This window comes from Stegostoma tigrinum, chromosome 19 (assembly GCF_030684315.1).
Source record: "Stegostoma tigrinum isolate sSteTig4 chromosome 19, sSteTig4.hap1, whole genome shotgun sequence".
NCBI lineage: Eukaryota > Metazoa > Chordata > Chondrichthyes > Orectolobiformes > Stegostomatidae > Stegostoma > Stegostoma tigrinum.
The window spans coordinates 54,867,659-54,883,932 of record NC_081372.1 but is presented as its reverse complement, the minus strand read 5'-3'; the positions used below and the strand labels follow the sequence as shown (position 1 = coordinate 54,883,932).

At 40.2% G+C, this 16,274-nt stretch overlaps 1 protein-coding gene across 1 annotated transcript in view; it reads right to left on the bottom strand.

Annotated features, from left to right (window-relative positions):
• LOC125461358 (AP-1 complex subunit gamma-1-like) overlaps nt 1-16,274 on the bottom strand; it is a 139,559-nt gene that overhangs the window by 39,140 nt on the left and 84,145 nt on the right. The window contains exons 7-8 of the mRNA XM_059652849.1: nt 9,980-10,075; nt 7,066-7,146 (exon numbers count right to left, since the gene is read on the bottom strand). Of these exons, the coding sequence (XP_059508832.1) occupies nt 7,066-7,146; nt 9,980-10,075 (177 nt within the window). The remainder of the gene's footprint in view (nt 1-7,065; nt 7,147-9,979; nt 10,076-16,274) is intronic.

Here is a 16,274-nt window from a genome sequence, read left to right as displayed (position 1 = left end):
AGCTCCGTTGATGCAGGTGGGGGCGTGACCTCCTCTTCCTGAAGAGAATGATCAGTTCTTTTGCTTTGCTGACATTGAGAAAGATTGCACCATGACACCAAGGCCTTCATCTCCTCTCTGACTCAATTGTTGTGTGGTATCTGTCCTACCATGGTGATGTCACCAACAAACTTGTACATGGCATTCATTCATAATTTGGCTACATAGTCATGGGTGTACAGGGAGTGCAGTAGGGGCCTGAGAAACATCCTTTGGGGGGGATTCCGGTGTTGAAGTGCAATTGTCTGTCTACATTGATTGTGGTCTTTAGGTCAGGAAGTTGAGGATCCAGTTGCAGAGGGCAGAGTCGAGATCTAGGTCCCAGAGTATTGAGACTAGTCTGGAAGGGATTATGGTGTTGAAGGTGGAGCTGTAGTTGATGATAGGAGTCTAAGCTAGGTACCCTTGTTATGCAAATGTTCCAGGAATCAGATTAAGACTAGGAAAATTCCATTCACTGTGGACCTGTTTCCTTAGTAGGCAAAGTGCAGGGGATCGAGGCTGTGTAACAAAATTGTTCCTATAACAGATTGACCAGAACTGGACACAGTACTCCAGAAGAGGCCTCACCAACGTCCTGTACAACCTTAACATAACATCCCAACTCTCATATTCAAAGGTGCGAGCAATGAAGGCAAGCATGCTAAATGCCTTCTTAATCATCCTATCTATACGAGAAGCAAACTTCAAAGAATTATGTACCTGAATCGTTTTTAAAGAGAACCGCTTTTTAAAAACTCAAAACTTTTCATGTTACACATCAGGGCAGATGAAAGAACACTAAATTTTCAAAAGGAACAACAATTTGTACAACAAGAAAAGAGCACTGATTTTTTGACAAGTGAATCGTGCTTAGTCGAGGCTTGTGATGGAGACTACACCAAGAAACAGTTTTCCCCAAAATTTTTGCTTACACTCGAAAAAGGTATGCCTACTTGGATTGTTTGAAGCATTGGTCAAGGACTGCCTTACTCTCTGCTTCTATTTGTTTTTTAAAAAAGTGCAATGTCTGGTTATATTTTGTTTGCAGATGACAGAGCTCTGCACATGAATATGTGCAACCCATCGCAAGCATAAATGGACCATATTGCAAGCCCAACGTTGTTAAATTAGTTGTTACACAATTATTAGTATATATAGAATTGTTTGGCAAGTGTTGTCCAACAGTGAATTACAGGCATGGGGTTCATTGACATTGGCATTCACCATGACAAGGCCACTTCTGAACAAATCAGCACCTTTCTCACAAAATATAAATTGTCACTTCCTTTAAAATGTAATATTCTTGCACTTGCCCTGATCAGTGCAAGATGAAAAGCCTCAACAATGTATCTCTTTTTCAGCAATATTCAAGTTCTATACCACAGAGCAATTATGGGAACCAATCCTTATTCCATAGCCAGAGGAAAATTGTTGCATTTTAAGAAATAGATTAGATATTGTGCAATGGATCGGGGATAAAACATGGGATATCCTGGCCTGTAATTTATTGGTTCCAATTACATTGCAGTCTGAAGCAGCAGTAGAAAATTCAATTTTAAGATACAAGAACATAAGAAATTAGAGTAGGCTATTCAGACCCTCAAGCCTATCCCAATGTTCAACAAGATCACGGCTGATCTGCCTCAGACCTCTGTTCCTCTTCATGCCAGCTCACACAGTCATCAGCTCCCTGCTATTTCAAATATCTACCTACCTCACTGGTCTAGCCTCCACTACTCTGTGGAACAGAATTCTAGACATTCATTATCTTCTTGAAAAAACTCCTGTGCATCTCGGTTCTGTCCCCACATCTTCTAGTTCAAGACCAGCCCACTACTGGAAACATCTTCTGAAAATCTAACCCTGTTAAATCCCCTCAGAATTTTGCATGTTTCATTAAGATCCCCTCTCTTTTTCGGATTCCTACCTAATGAATAAAGGCTTACCCACTTCCGTTATTTTGAATAATGTGACCCCTCATTCCAGGAATCAACCTAGTAAATCTCCTTAAAACAGCCTCCTACTCCAGTCTATGTGGTTTTTAAATATAGGGCCCAAAACTGTATGTAGTATTCCAGGTAAAGTGGTACATTTGTAACAAGACTTATCATTTTTAAAATTCCAAACCCCCAGCAATAAGGGCTAAAACTTTCATTAGCTTTCTTAATTACTATCTGCACCTACATGCTATGTTTCTGCCCACTCAATTTCTTTCCATTTGCAGATTCTTTACACTCCCATCACAATGCGCTCTAACTATTTTTGTATCAGCAGCAATTTGGAAAAAATTACATTTTGCCCCCTTATTCAAATCCCCAATGTAAGTAGTAAATAATTGACTGCCTAGGGCTGGCTTCTACAGCATATAAGTTGCGTCTTTTGAACTTAAAAATTAAGCCTGAAGGTGTCTTCTGTGTGTTAACCAATCCTCAACCGATACTAATACATTACCCCTAATACCGCGAGCGCTTATTTTGGATGGGAGACTGCTCGCTGAGCAGGAAGGTTAGTTTTCAGACATTTCGTCACCATTCTAGGTAACATCATCAGTGAGCCTCCGACGAAGCACTGGTGTTATTCTGGATGTGAGATTGCTCGCTGAGCTTATTTTGTTCTTTTCTAAATGTCATGCTATTTCTCCCTTAAAAATGGACTAGTATTTTTCAAATGACAGACATCAGAATAACTGGCCTGGTTTCCTGCTTTGTCTCAATTCCTCTCGAACAGGGCAAACAATCGCAGGGTTCCAATCCACTGGAACCCTCCAGGAATCCAGTGAATTCTGGAATATTTCTACCAACGCCTCCATTATCTCTACAGCAACTTCCTTTAAAACCCTTGGACACAGGCCATCAGGTCTAGCAACTTGTATGCCTTTAATCTCACTCGTTTGCCCCGCAAGATTGAGATTGTTGCAAGATCTTTCCTTCCATTTGCATCTTGCCTCTTATCTTGGGATGTATACAGTGCCCTCCACCCTGAAGGCTGATGCAAGACATTGGATTAAATTATCTGCCAACTTCCTGCTCCCTGTAATCAACTCCCCAGTTTTGTTGTCCAAAAGGTATTCTCTTTTCATATACTCATAGAAGCGCTTGCTGTTTGTTTTCATATTCCTTACCAATTTACTTTCATAGTCAATTTGGTCACTATTAGCTTTATAAGCTGCCGGTTCTAAAAAGTTCTGGCCTACCACTAGCTTTCTACAATTTGTATGTCTTGGGTTTTGATCGGATACTCTACTATACTGGCTTAGTTAACTATATTTTCTTTCTCAAACTGATCAGCATTTCATAACGTGGAGAAAATTAATTTTTCTTTTGTTTAGAGAAATCAAACAAAATGTCACAAATAACATGGAGGACCAAGTCCACTTTCAACATCATTTATTATTGATGAATTTTGTTGATTACCAAAAACGATATTAATCATCGTAGTTTTATAAAAACATGTGGTGCAGTATGGAAAACCTACTGATTGCTGAACTGTGGCTGAAATTAGCAAACCGCATTCTACCTTTGAAGACCCAGAAGAATAGAGGCTGGAAATTACAACGTACAAGCATGCAACAGGTCTCACTGCATAGGAAGCAGCTACATCCAGGGCAATGTTCTACTCTTGATACAGCTGTAGGGTTTCCAAGATTTAATAATCTCAGATATGAGTATTACAAAAAAAAATTTTCTCAAAGCTTTTCATCTTGTACACATCAGGAAAATTCACAAGAAATACTAAAGTAAGGGAGAAAACGATATTCATACTGTATGAGGGCACAGTATTATTAAGATTGCAAGTGGCCTCTGGTAGAGGTGTTGTCATGGAGAATGCACCAGCATAACAATGACGACAGTTAACAACCAAGTCTTCTTTAAATTTTAAACCAGGAAGGTTCACTCTGACTGGTCAAGGCACTCCTTTGAGAAACAAACTAGAAAGTGGCTGTCATGTATTTTAGTGAGTTGAAACTAGGCTCATCTACATACCTGAGATAATGGGAACTGCAGGTGCTGGAGAATCCAAGATAACAAAGTGTGAAGCTGGATGAACACAGCAGGCCAAGCAGCATCTCAGGAGCTCAAAAGCTGACATTTCGGGCCTAGACCCTTCAGAGATGAAACGTCAGCTTTTGTGCTCCTGAGATGCTGCTTGGCCTGCTGTGTTCATCCAGCCTCACATTTTATTATCTCGTCTACATACCTGTTCTGTCAGCAATGACCTCGTCCTGTGTACTAAATACACGGAGTTTCCAGCAAATACTTGCCCACAGTAAGCATTGCAGACAATCTAAATTGGCAAAATGTTGTTCTATCACAAAACATATCTAGTGTTGGGTACATTGAAGGTTCTGCAAGAAGGGGCTGTTTGAGAATGGTCAATATCTTGCTTGTTGGGAACAGCCATTAAGTTGATATCTCTTACAGTTTAATACATTCAGCAAGTACGAGCATAACATCAACATTAACAGGATGCAGCAGTCAAGCCCAAAAGACATTCTGTTTCTCACTTAACTGAGTAATGTGATATAATTCATACAATCCCTGCAGTGAGGAAATGGGCCCTTTGGCCAAACAAATCCAAAGCATCCCACCCAGACCCACTTCTCTATAGCCTAACTAATCTACACATCCCTGAACACTACGGGCAATTTAGCATGGCCAATCCACCTGAACTGCACATCTCTGAACCGTGGGAGGAAGCCACAGTACCTGGAGGAAACTCACGCAGACACTGGGAGAATGTGCAAACTCCACACAGTCACGCGGGGATGGAACTGAACCCAGTTTCTTCGCACTGTGAGGCAGCAGCGCTAACCACAGAGCCACCGTGCCACCCCAAAGGTTGACAGGATCAGGAAGTGCCCAATTTGCCGAAACCCAGGAGTGAACCAGGGATCTTTAGATCTTCTATCTAATATATGAATTTCAGTGCTGGCTTGGTGCTATTGCTACAGGAATAAAACCAAATTAAGTGGTTCATCAATATTTGAATTCTGATGAAGGTACAGCAATTTATTTGTGCTTCCTGAGGCTTTGGTGCATTTCATACATTACAATTTTCTTTTGACTCTTGGCTGAGGACAAAGTGATACAGGTGCCTGGCATAGTTTGCCAGGCTCCTGCAAGACATCCCATATTTATACCACTCTTCCATGGCCCACTAGAGTTGGCGGTTATCAACTTCATAGTAGTGACCTGGCAGATGTGGCTCTAATTTATATTAACAAAATCTAAATGCCATTAGAGAGCACCTCAAGATAGAGGTTCCCTCTGTTTGGGCCTACAGCCTCAGGAGTTGCCTACAACTTTTAAATGGACAGCAAGTGGAAAAGAAGCAAGTTAGAATACCACCTCCTCATAAGATTGTGCAAATGGGTATGTTGCCAGTAATTGCAAGCTTGGGTCCTGGAAAGAACCCCAGGGAGCAAGTAGCTTTGAAATGGATAAAATTTCAATCACTATTTCTCTAGCTTTTAATGTGGCTTTCACAGGCTCAGGCAGCCCTCAGCCTAATCTGAATTCACATCCTTCAATTGCAGTGGAGGAGCTCCAGGATGCATAGTGATACTGCCAGACTTGCTAGCAATGGAATTCTGATCAAGGGTCTCCATGAAGGGAGTAGAATTGGTATTCTAAAAGTACAGGTACAATCAAAATTTCAGCTAAAATAATGAGTTTCTACTTTTAGAAGGAAGCAGCTTGGAAAAAAAACACAAACCTCTGAATTTTTTTTCATTAGCCCTGAGAAAATTATTCCCTGTGATGATAGTGGTAATTAATTTAAAGTCACAGAAGACAGAGACAATATGGCTACAAAGAGATGTGAGGGGGACTGATCTGTGGAGCACACGCATTCTGCATGCACCACCCAACCCAACCTTCCCGTTGCCATCCACTTTAACTCCCCCTCCCAACCCCTACTCCTCTGGTGACATGTCTGTCCTTGGCCTGCTCCACTGTTAGCGTGACACCAAACGTAAACTGAAAGAACACCACCTGATATTTCACCTTGGGAGCTTACAGTCCAATGGCCTGAATACTGATTTCACTGGTTTCAAAATTTCTCCACCGCCAACCTGTCCATCTTCTGAGTCACCTCCCGACTTTTCCCATTGACTAACCACAATAACCCCCTACCTGCATCCGCCCATCTCCATTCCACTTATCCTGCCCCTAGCCCCAGCCTTTCTATTATTTCTGGGCTTCCCTTCCCCTCCACAGTACTGAAGGAGGGTTTTGGCCTGAAACACTGATTTTCCTGCTCCTCTGATGCTGTTTAACCTGCTGTGCTTTTCCAAAGCCATATTTATTGACTCTAGGACCAAAGGGCATAGTCTCAGCAAAAAGGGGCGCCTATTTAAGATAAAGATGAGAATTTCCTCTGAGGGTTAACAGCCTTTGGAATGCCTTGCTATAGGCAGTGATAGGGTCATATTTAAGTCTGACATAGATTGATTCATGATCAGTAGGAAATCAAGAGTTATAGGGTAAACGCAGGAAAGTGGATGTGAGATGTGCCAAATTAGCCATGATCCTATCGAATGGCAGCTTAAGCTCAAGGGGTCAAATAACCTATTCTTGTTTCTACTTCTTATGATCTTATAGCCTAAAAGATAAGAGGTTGGGTCAAGATTGAATGACGAAGCCATGGGGTAACTGATGGAAGCCTCTAGGTTGAGGCTACCAGACAGTATGTTGATTTTTGATTTACTTAATGGAAGAGACTGCATATTTTACTGTGTGTAGAGGAACATATAGCACTCGGTGTCTGCAGTTCAGGAATCAAAGTGCTCAAATCCCAATTCATTACAACTTGGGGTGCAGGACACAGTTATGTTCAAAGCATTGCTGTAATAAAATCTAATAAATTTTTACACTAAGACTGTAGGTCATTAAAACATCTGAAAATGCAAGACTAGACTTTCATAGCAAATGGCTAAATAACAAGTGACCTTTTCTTTATCTAATGTTTTGGTCCTATACCCAAGAGATATTTTGCAGAGGGAATTTGTCACCGTGCTGTGAATTTATCTACTAAACCACTCACCTGAGCGAGAATATCATTCATTTGTTCACTAGCTTCATCATCACTTTTCCCCAACATCCTCAACAACCTTAAAATCTGGACCTGCAATGTAAAAAATAAACCCACAAAATGCATAAACCTGAATGAACAGTGGGACACTCAAACAGACAGACAATGGACAATGGTTCAGACAATACACTTCAATCAAAAGTTAAAAGCATCTCAACACGAGATTGGGAAACAAACTTAAAAACTAAAAATATTTATATTTACAGAGGAGCAAAATAATTAGAATTCAAAATCTAGTTTTCCCAACAGGAAATGGCAAATGAAAATGTGCACCACAAAAAGTCTGTTTTTTTGGTTTGAAAAACTTTGCCTAGACAGCAACCAAATGTGATAGAGGTTGTACTTACGGAACACGTGGAAGAAAAAAAAGAGAGGATTCAGAACCTGGGCAGAGTTCAATAATTCAACAGTAAGAAGTAAAAGTTTTAATTGGAACTTATGAGCAGCAGAAACAGGTGATGATATTCCACCGTACATATTACAGAAGTCTCAGTGTTGGTCACAACGAGGGAGCTGACACCCAGTTAACTTAGTGCTGACAATCATGATCGCTTTCATGCATAGCTGTTAGCCAGTTGATAAAAATAAATGGGGAGCTGCAGGGGATGGGATCAAGGGACCAAGTGAAGAATGGAAAGCAGCAGAAGATGCAAGAGTGAGATTTGGATAGTTGAGAAAGACAGAAGTCTTTCTGTCAGGGGAGACAGAATAAACAATAAATGGAAGATTAGAACAAAGAGGGAAAGATAAAATAAAGTCAAAGGGAAGGAAACAGGTTTGGAGGCATCACTATTCAAACCAGTAAAATATGACTGCTTTTGAAAATCTGTGTTTAAATTAAGTTAAAAGCAAGAACCAGGAGTTGTTTTTTTCTTAAAAAAGGTCATTTATTAACAGTTCTTATTTAAAAGGCAGAAATGCAAGCTAAATTTCTAATGAAAACATTCTATAAAGTAGTATTTTCCTGTCATGATATTGATGCCATTGGCAGACATCATTAGGTGCTTCTATAGTTCTGTAAAGAAGGCCATTGAAAAATAGTTATTTCTTAGACAAAGCTGATCATAGAAATAAGTGGGGAAAAAAATTGCACTGCCACAATAAATGGTAGAATCTTTAGAAGCATTAACATATAGAGGGATTGAGGCATACTGATCTAGAGATATCTGCAAGTGGCAACATACGTGGACAAGGCAGTCAAGGCAGCGTAAGGCATGTTTGCCCTCATGGGCTGGGGAATCGAATATAAAAGTTGGTAAATTATGTTACACCTGCATAATAGTTTAGTTAGGCCACATTTGGAATGCTGCATTCAGTTCTGGTCACTATACGACGAGGAGGACTTGGATGCTTTGGAGAGGGCACAGAGAAGACCTATCAGGATGTTGTCTAGTCTGGAACGTTTTAGGTATGAGGACAGGTTGGATAAACTTGAATTATTTTCACTGGAAAGTTGGAGCTGAGGGCTGACCTGATAGACTTCTACAAAATTATGAAAGACATAGATAAGGTGAATAGTGAGAGATTTTTCCCAGGATGGCAAGGTCAACCACAAAGCGGCACAGGTTCAAGGTGAGGTTGGGGGGGGGGGTGCTGGCGGTGGTGGGAGGACAGAGGTAATGTTTAGGGAAGCAGCATGGGGAAAATTTCTCTCAGTGGACAGTAGGTGCCTGGAACGCACTGCCAGTGGCGGTGGTGGAAGCAGGCATATTAGCAACATTTAAGGAAGACATTAAAATAGATATATCTTTCTGGAAAGTTATTAAAAAACTCAAGGATTCAGAAGAGGGAATAAAGTTTCATGATCCCAAAGTTGGCTGAGAGAAAATTATGGATCGGGGATTAGTGGCCATTTCTCAGACTGAACCGTTACAGTTGTGTACTACAGTTCTCAGCTCTTTTTCTTGGACTAAAGCAGAGGAACGTGATTTTGAAATTTGCCAAATACATATCTGCAGCAGGTATAACAAACACCAAGCAACGTAAAAAACTTCTAAAGGGTAGACAAAGACTGCAAATACAACATAATTTCAGAAGTCAACTTTTAGAAAGAAAAGCAAGGAATTGAAGAACACAGTCAATGAAATGACCTTGATGGATAAAATTTTTAAAAATTTATTCATGGGGTGTGCATGAATCGCAGAAAGGGCAGCATATATTATACACCCCTAGATTCTCTGGACAAGGTGGGGAGGGAATATGCTGCTACCTCGAACCACTGAAGTCCATACATTGTAGGAAACCTGTAGCACGGTTAGGGACAGCTTCAACAAACTGGTGCTTGCAAAGTACATCATTTCCTGAAAAAGCGTGTGTTGAAAGTTATAAAAAGACCATTAACTTTTTGAGTTTTATAAATCAGAACAAAAAGCATATGACTAAAGGAATAATGAAAAACTTCGTCCAAGATACATAAGGTTATTGTGGACAAAATTGTGATCACTTATCTCTGCTGGAGACTTAAATGAATTGGAACTAGATTGGTCTTAGTCAGGCTGCTGCAGGCATTTTGGAAACAATTGTTATTGTGGCTTACATATGAAGAATGACCAGGAGAGATATGTAGAAAATGGGTGCTAATTGATACCGGTCAGTAGTGTCACAGTAAAAATTATACTTAAAGGTCAGATGAGAGGAATGAAGAAAATGACAAAATGAAAAAAATGGAAAAAATGTTAATTTTGCCTATTAGTTAATTAGTAATTAGTTAAAACAGAAGTGAAGACAAGTCATCTGTATTGTTCAATTCAAATGCATTGTTACTCCCATATTCAAGGCAAAAGGAGTATCGAGTGCTTTGAGAAAAGACAAAACCAACAACTGAATAACAGATATTAAGTGGTTATTTTTTCAGTGGAGATTTTACCTGAAGAAAAGGGTCACTAATTCCAGATACATCATGTTCTGGAGAGTAACCAGACATAATCAGGTTCTTCAGTGATTTGACTAACTGTGGAACAACCTAAGATTGAAAAGAACACAGATCACATAGCAGAACTTGTGCGTCATTGATAAATAACATTAAAGGAAATTAACAACATTTTTCATTATCTAAATCAATTTTTATATAATTTTTAAAATAAATCAATGATGCTGGTTACATTAGTCACCTCAATTCAATAACGTTGCCTCAGATGAAGGTAACCAATTGAATTAAAATCTTGTAAGAAGGAAGAAAAGAGACTATTTTGAGATTATTTATTAACATTGTGTAGAACGTAGTATGTAGAACAACACAGCCCAGGATAGGCCTTTCGGCCCTCGATGTTGCGCTGACGTGTGAACTAATCTAAGCCTCCAAGCACATCTATGATGGGATGTGGGACCGTTAAAGTAAGGAATGTAATGTAATTAATGGCATGATAAAGTGAGAGTACAGAAATTGGCCAGGGCAACTTGGGATAACTCTTCTGCTCTTCTCCAACATAATGCCATTGTATGTCCTTGCCTTTCCAAACGAACTGGTAGATGGACTTCAATCTTACATCCCATACAAATAATGGCACCTTCAATAGTGCAGTACATCCTCAGTACTATCTGGGTGGTAAGTCTTGTACTTCAGTTATTTGACTACATGACTAAAGGGAGTAGTGTCTACATTTTCAGACACTATGCAAGTAACTGTTACTGAAGATAAGTTATCTTTATGCAAGCATATATTGATAAGGAGGTGAAATAAGGAGTTAAAAAGTGGTACATGGAATTCAATACCAGTGGTAAAGAAAGTAAATTGGATTTAAGGCCTCATCAGACATTGTCTTACTGAGCGGCATAGCAGGTTTGAAGGGTCAAATAGCTCACTCCAGCTGCAACTGCCATGTTTTAACACCCTCTATCCAGCAGGGTTCACTAGGTAATCATCAGCAAACACCTTGGTTAGTTTTCTAAACCAACATCCCAGCTAAGGTCAATTAATTTATCAAGGAGCAAGGTTTGGCCCAGTAGCCACCTCGTCCCATCTCAATGGCTGCAATGATACTGAATACATTCAGCAAGAGAGATAAAAGCATTATACATAAAGATATTTAACATTCTTCAAAAGGATCAAGATATTCAACACAAAACACTCCCAAATAAACATGCTGAAGATAATTTTCTTTCAGCAAGGCACTGTATATTTTGGGATACAGTTCCATAGGCATCAACTAACCTCTAATCTCGATAAAGTGACAATTCTTCGGTATGTAGTATAGAAATTTATTGTCACTTGTATTTAGAGAAATACGTTGAAAAGTATTTAAGTCACGATAGTCCAGTACCATTTTAATTACACAACATATAAAAAAAGAAATAATTAAGACAAGTTTCAAGGTGCACTGTGTCAATAGTTTTTAGATTAATGGAGGTATCAGAGTAAAAGGGCCATCAACTGGACTTTCAGAAATATTTCTCACTAGGAAAGCATAATCTATTGAATAACAGGAGGAACCCTAACTAATCTCTACCGTCTCTAAACCAGGGTCCATGAAGGCAGTTGCAATCTTTTCTACTGCCAGAGTGAGAATATTTACTGTTGGACTGCATGTCAGCAAAGTCTCCAAACCTGCATGGCTCAATATCATTTCCAACTACTAAGTTAAGAGAGTATCCAGCAGAACACAACTTCCGTGCTAACAACAATACAACATTATTAACACAACATTCAATTTCCTGTTAGAAGACGATATCACACAGAATTAAATGTCAATCCGAAAAAGCTATCAACATCTTGCAACCACTGCATATATTTCATGCTGTTACACAAAGCATGAGTTTACTGCAATAATTAATGTAACACACCATGAAACAACAAAACTGCTCCTTTCCTAGGCTCAATTTTGAAAAAAAACCCTAAGCTTTGGAAGATGTACATTTTACAAGTTAAAAATACAAAAGTTTATATGATGATTTACTTCTTAATACCTTGCCAGTTCTGACACAACTCTAAGGATTCTGGTCACTCACTTTGCAACTTCATTACCCACTTTGGGAAATCAAGGTTGAGAGACTGGACTTGAAGAAAATGAGGGGCGTGGATGGGAAGAAACAGGGGAATCTGGATGTGGACTTGGGCAGGTCTGAAATGATAGCTTGGTTCAATTATTACACTCTTCCCCAAGTCAGAACCCACTCCACATTAATCGATGCTGCCACCCAGCATGTACAGGAGTGATGCACTGGGTGAACTGTCTTTAGGATGAAGTGTTAAACTGAAATCCTTTCAGTTTTCTTAAGTGGATGCAATGCAAGCGAGTTACTTCTGCTGTCCTGGCCAGTCTTTATTCATCCATCAACACAAACGCTCCAGTCATTATTGCATTATGTTTATGGAAATTTGCTATATGCAAACTAGCCATATTAAACAAAGACAAAGGTACTACTTAATTTAGGTGTGAAAATAGAGAAGTAGTGACATTAACTGCAGCTGGTTGTACCTGCTATTTAATCCAAAAATGCACTGAACTTACTGAAAACAGCAAAGTCCGGTTGAAATTGTATCGTATCAGTTACTCAGGGTGTCCTGTCATGATCCACCCCCTGGACGTGGTGACTGCAATGCTGCCTCCCAAAATGCCCCTCAGTGACATCTGTACCACCCTCTTGATACAGTGACAATTCTTCAGTATGTAGTATATTAATTTATTATCACTTGTATTAAGAGACATACATTGAAAAGCATTTAAGTCACCATAGTCCAGTACCATTTTAATTACACAAGATATAAAAAAGAAATAATTAAGACAAATTTCAAGATGCACTGTGTCAATAGTTTTTAGACTAATGGAGGTATCAGAGTAAAACGGCCATCAATTGGACGTTGAGAAATATTTCTCACTAGAAAAGCATAATCTATTGAATAACAGGAGGAACCCTGACTAATCTCTACCCTCTCTAAACCAGGGCTCATGAAGGTGGTTGCAACCTGCGACCAATGCGAGGAACAGCTTCAAATCAGGCGGTGGCAAACATCACTGAGTGTAATATTGGGAGATGGCACTGCAGCCACCACGACTGGTCTGAATATCGCAGAGAAACTCGTTTCAAGGAGCGGTTGAACCTGAAATAAGTGTTTCCCGCTCCTCCCACCTCCTCTAACCAAAAAAAAAGGGTACTAAGGAGGAGGACAGGCAAGGTGAGATTCCTATTTTTATGTGAACAAGAGCGGAGGTGGCAGTTAGGGCAGTGGTATGCTCCTCCTGCCAGGTGTGGGAACTCATGAAGCAGTCTACTGGACATTGCCACACATACAGAGGGCAGAGAGGGTGATTCTGGGTCTGACGTATAAGGAGAAATTGACTAGGTTGGGATTGTTTTTGCTACAGCCCACATGAATGGGTGGGGTGTGGGGGGGGGGGGGGGGTGCAGTGGGGTGAGCGGTGGAATCTCAGAGACTTGTAAAATTCTAACAGGACTGGATGGGGTAGATGCAGGGAGGATGTTCTCAATAGTGGGCGTGTCCAGAACCAGGAGTCACAGTATGAGGATTCAGGTAGACAATTTAGGACAGGGATGAGGAGACATCCCAAGTGTTTTACAACAAGTTGCTGTTTTTAATGTAGCAAATGTGCTCTCCAACTTAAGCAAATTGAGTCCAACAAACAAAATATGAACGAAAGTTTTTTTGGGTGTATTGGTTGATTCAGGAATGTTGGCTGAGATAGCAAGAGAATTTCTATTTTACTTTTAATGAGTCTATGGGATCTATAGTGCAGACAGGCTTGGTTTAACATCTCAGCTGAAATTTATTCGAACATACTTCATTTTACGCCCTGAGATTGCTCCGACTCTTTTCAGGACATTCTTTGAGATTAGTTTTCCGTCTCTCACATATTTCAAGTGGCTGGTCAACAACTGCCCAGAGTCTTAAAAGCAGCACATTCCACGCCACCTAACCATCAGGTCTCCAGGAATGCAACACCCACCTGACACACAAGTACAGCAACATGTCGGTAATACTGCTGTAACATTCTCAGAATCTGTCCCCAGGATTATCCACAACACTAAGACATACCATTAAAAATGTACCACTTACAAAATACCACACCCACTGTGCACAAAAATTGTAATGGTATGGTAAGTTGAAATCGAAGAACTATTGTGCAAAGAATGAAAAAAAGTCAAAGGAGTTGGAAGCCTTTGTATTGCTAAAGATTCTGTACCGCATTGAAATAATTAGTAAAAATCAACTCTTCAATTCCAGAAAGAAATTTTTAATTGTTAAATATTTGTTAAATAAGCAGATAAAAAGAATATTCTGTTAAGCTACTTTCAGCTTATTACTGCCGCAGTTTGCAAGCACAGTAGGATTTTATTAACTCTGTGCAGGAATCTGGGAGCATGGTAGCAAATAAAGCCAAATGCTCTTCCCTAAAATATGAATTTCTTTTGCACTCATTTTGTGTCTTAATTTTTATTTTAAAAATCATTTAGATGCAAAGTTCAATGTTTACTAAAAACACAAACGTTCAGACGACATTTATATTGCATGTAGTTAGGATCCATTAGCAAAAACAACTTCAGCAGTCTCATGCATATAATCAACTTAATTTTACACAACCAATTTGTAGTTCTTGTATATACAATACATTGTAAAAATAAGATTTAAGGAGCATGGACAGGTCAAGAATATCAGTTAGGGGGGGTAATTATCCATCCGCTATACCAGGATACGTACACATTATGTTGGGAGTAGTTATTTGAGTACATCCTGGTGTATCATTGAGTATATCCTATTTTGTCTGGAGCATAAGAGGCTGAGGGGTGACCTTAGTGATGCTTATAAAACCATGAGGGGCACGGATGGGGTGAATAGTGAAGGGATTTTCCCCAGGGCAGGGGAGTCCAAAACTAAAGTATGAGGTTTAAGGTGAGAGGGGAAAGATTTAAAAGGGAACCAAGGGGCAACTTCTTCACGCAGACGGTGGTACCTGTATGGCATGGGCTACCAGGGGAAGTGAGAAGGCCGGTACAAATATAACATTTAAAAGGCACTTGGATGGGTATAGAAATAGGAAGGGTTTGGAGGGATATGGGCCAAATGCTGGAAAATAGTTCTAGATTAAATTAGTATATCTGGTTGGCATGGGTAAGTTGGACCGAAGGGTCTGTTTCCATGCTGTACAACTCTATGACTATGACATTTTTTCACCCAAAGAATGGTGAGCCTGTGGAATTCATTATCACATGAAGTAGTTGATGCCAAAACGCAATGTTCTCAAGAGGCAACTAAATATAGTACTTGGGGTGAATGGGACCGAAGGTTACAGGGAGAATGCAAGATTAGGCTATTGAGTTGGACAATAAGCCATGATAGTGAAGAACGGTGAAGCAGGCCTGATGAGCCAAATGACCTCCTCCTGCTCCTATGTTTCTACAGAACTAGCTTTAGGGAGATAGTCACACCACAGATCCAGAGAGATTGATGTGTGACCACCAGGAGAGACATGCAGGTGTCTCCTGTGATATTCCACTGTCAAACAGATATACCATTTTGGATACTGTTGCAGGGTTAGCCTCTCAGGAGATGGTACAAACAGCAGCCAGGCTTGTGGCACCACAGCTGGTTCTGCTGTTAAGGAAATTTGGGCAAAATCCAGGCATGTGATAGCAGTAGGTGACTGATAGTCAGGGGCACAGCCAGGTGTTTGTGGTCGTGAATGAGGGAAGTATGTTGTTTCCCTGGCGCTGTGGCCCTGGATGTTTCTGAGGGAGTACAGGACATCCTGAAACAGGAGGGAAAACAGACAGAAGTCATTGACCCCATTGACGTAGGAAGGAGGACGAGGTCCGACAAGGGCAATTCCGGGAGTTAGGTAGGGAGCTAAAAAGCAGGGCTACCAGGGTAGTAATCTCAGGATCTGGTGTAGGAAGGAGGGCTTTAGTTATATGAATCATTAGGATGTCTTCTGGGAAGGTGGGATCTGTACAAGAGGACAGGTTGCATCTGAACTGAAGGTGTGAAAAAACAGTAAAAAGGTAGTTACGGTGGGTGACTGCAACTTTTCTCTTATTGATTGGGACTCCCTTAATGCCAGGGATCAGGTGGAAAGCAACATGCTAGATGTGTCCAGGAGGGCTTTTTGAGACAGTGTGTTGACAATTTAATCAGGCAGGAGGCCATACTTGACTTGGTATTAGGGAATGAGCCAGGAAAGGTGATCGACGTTTCAGTAGGAGTGTAT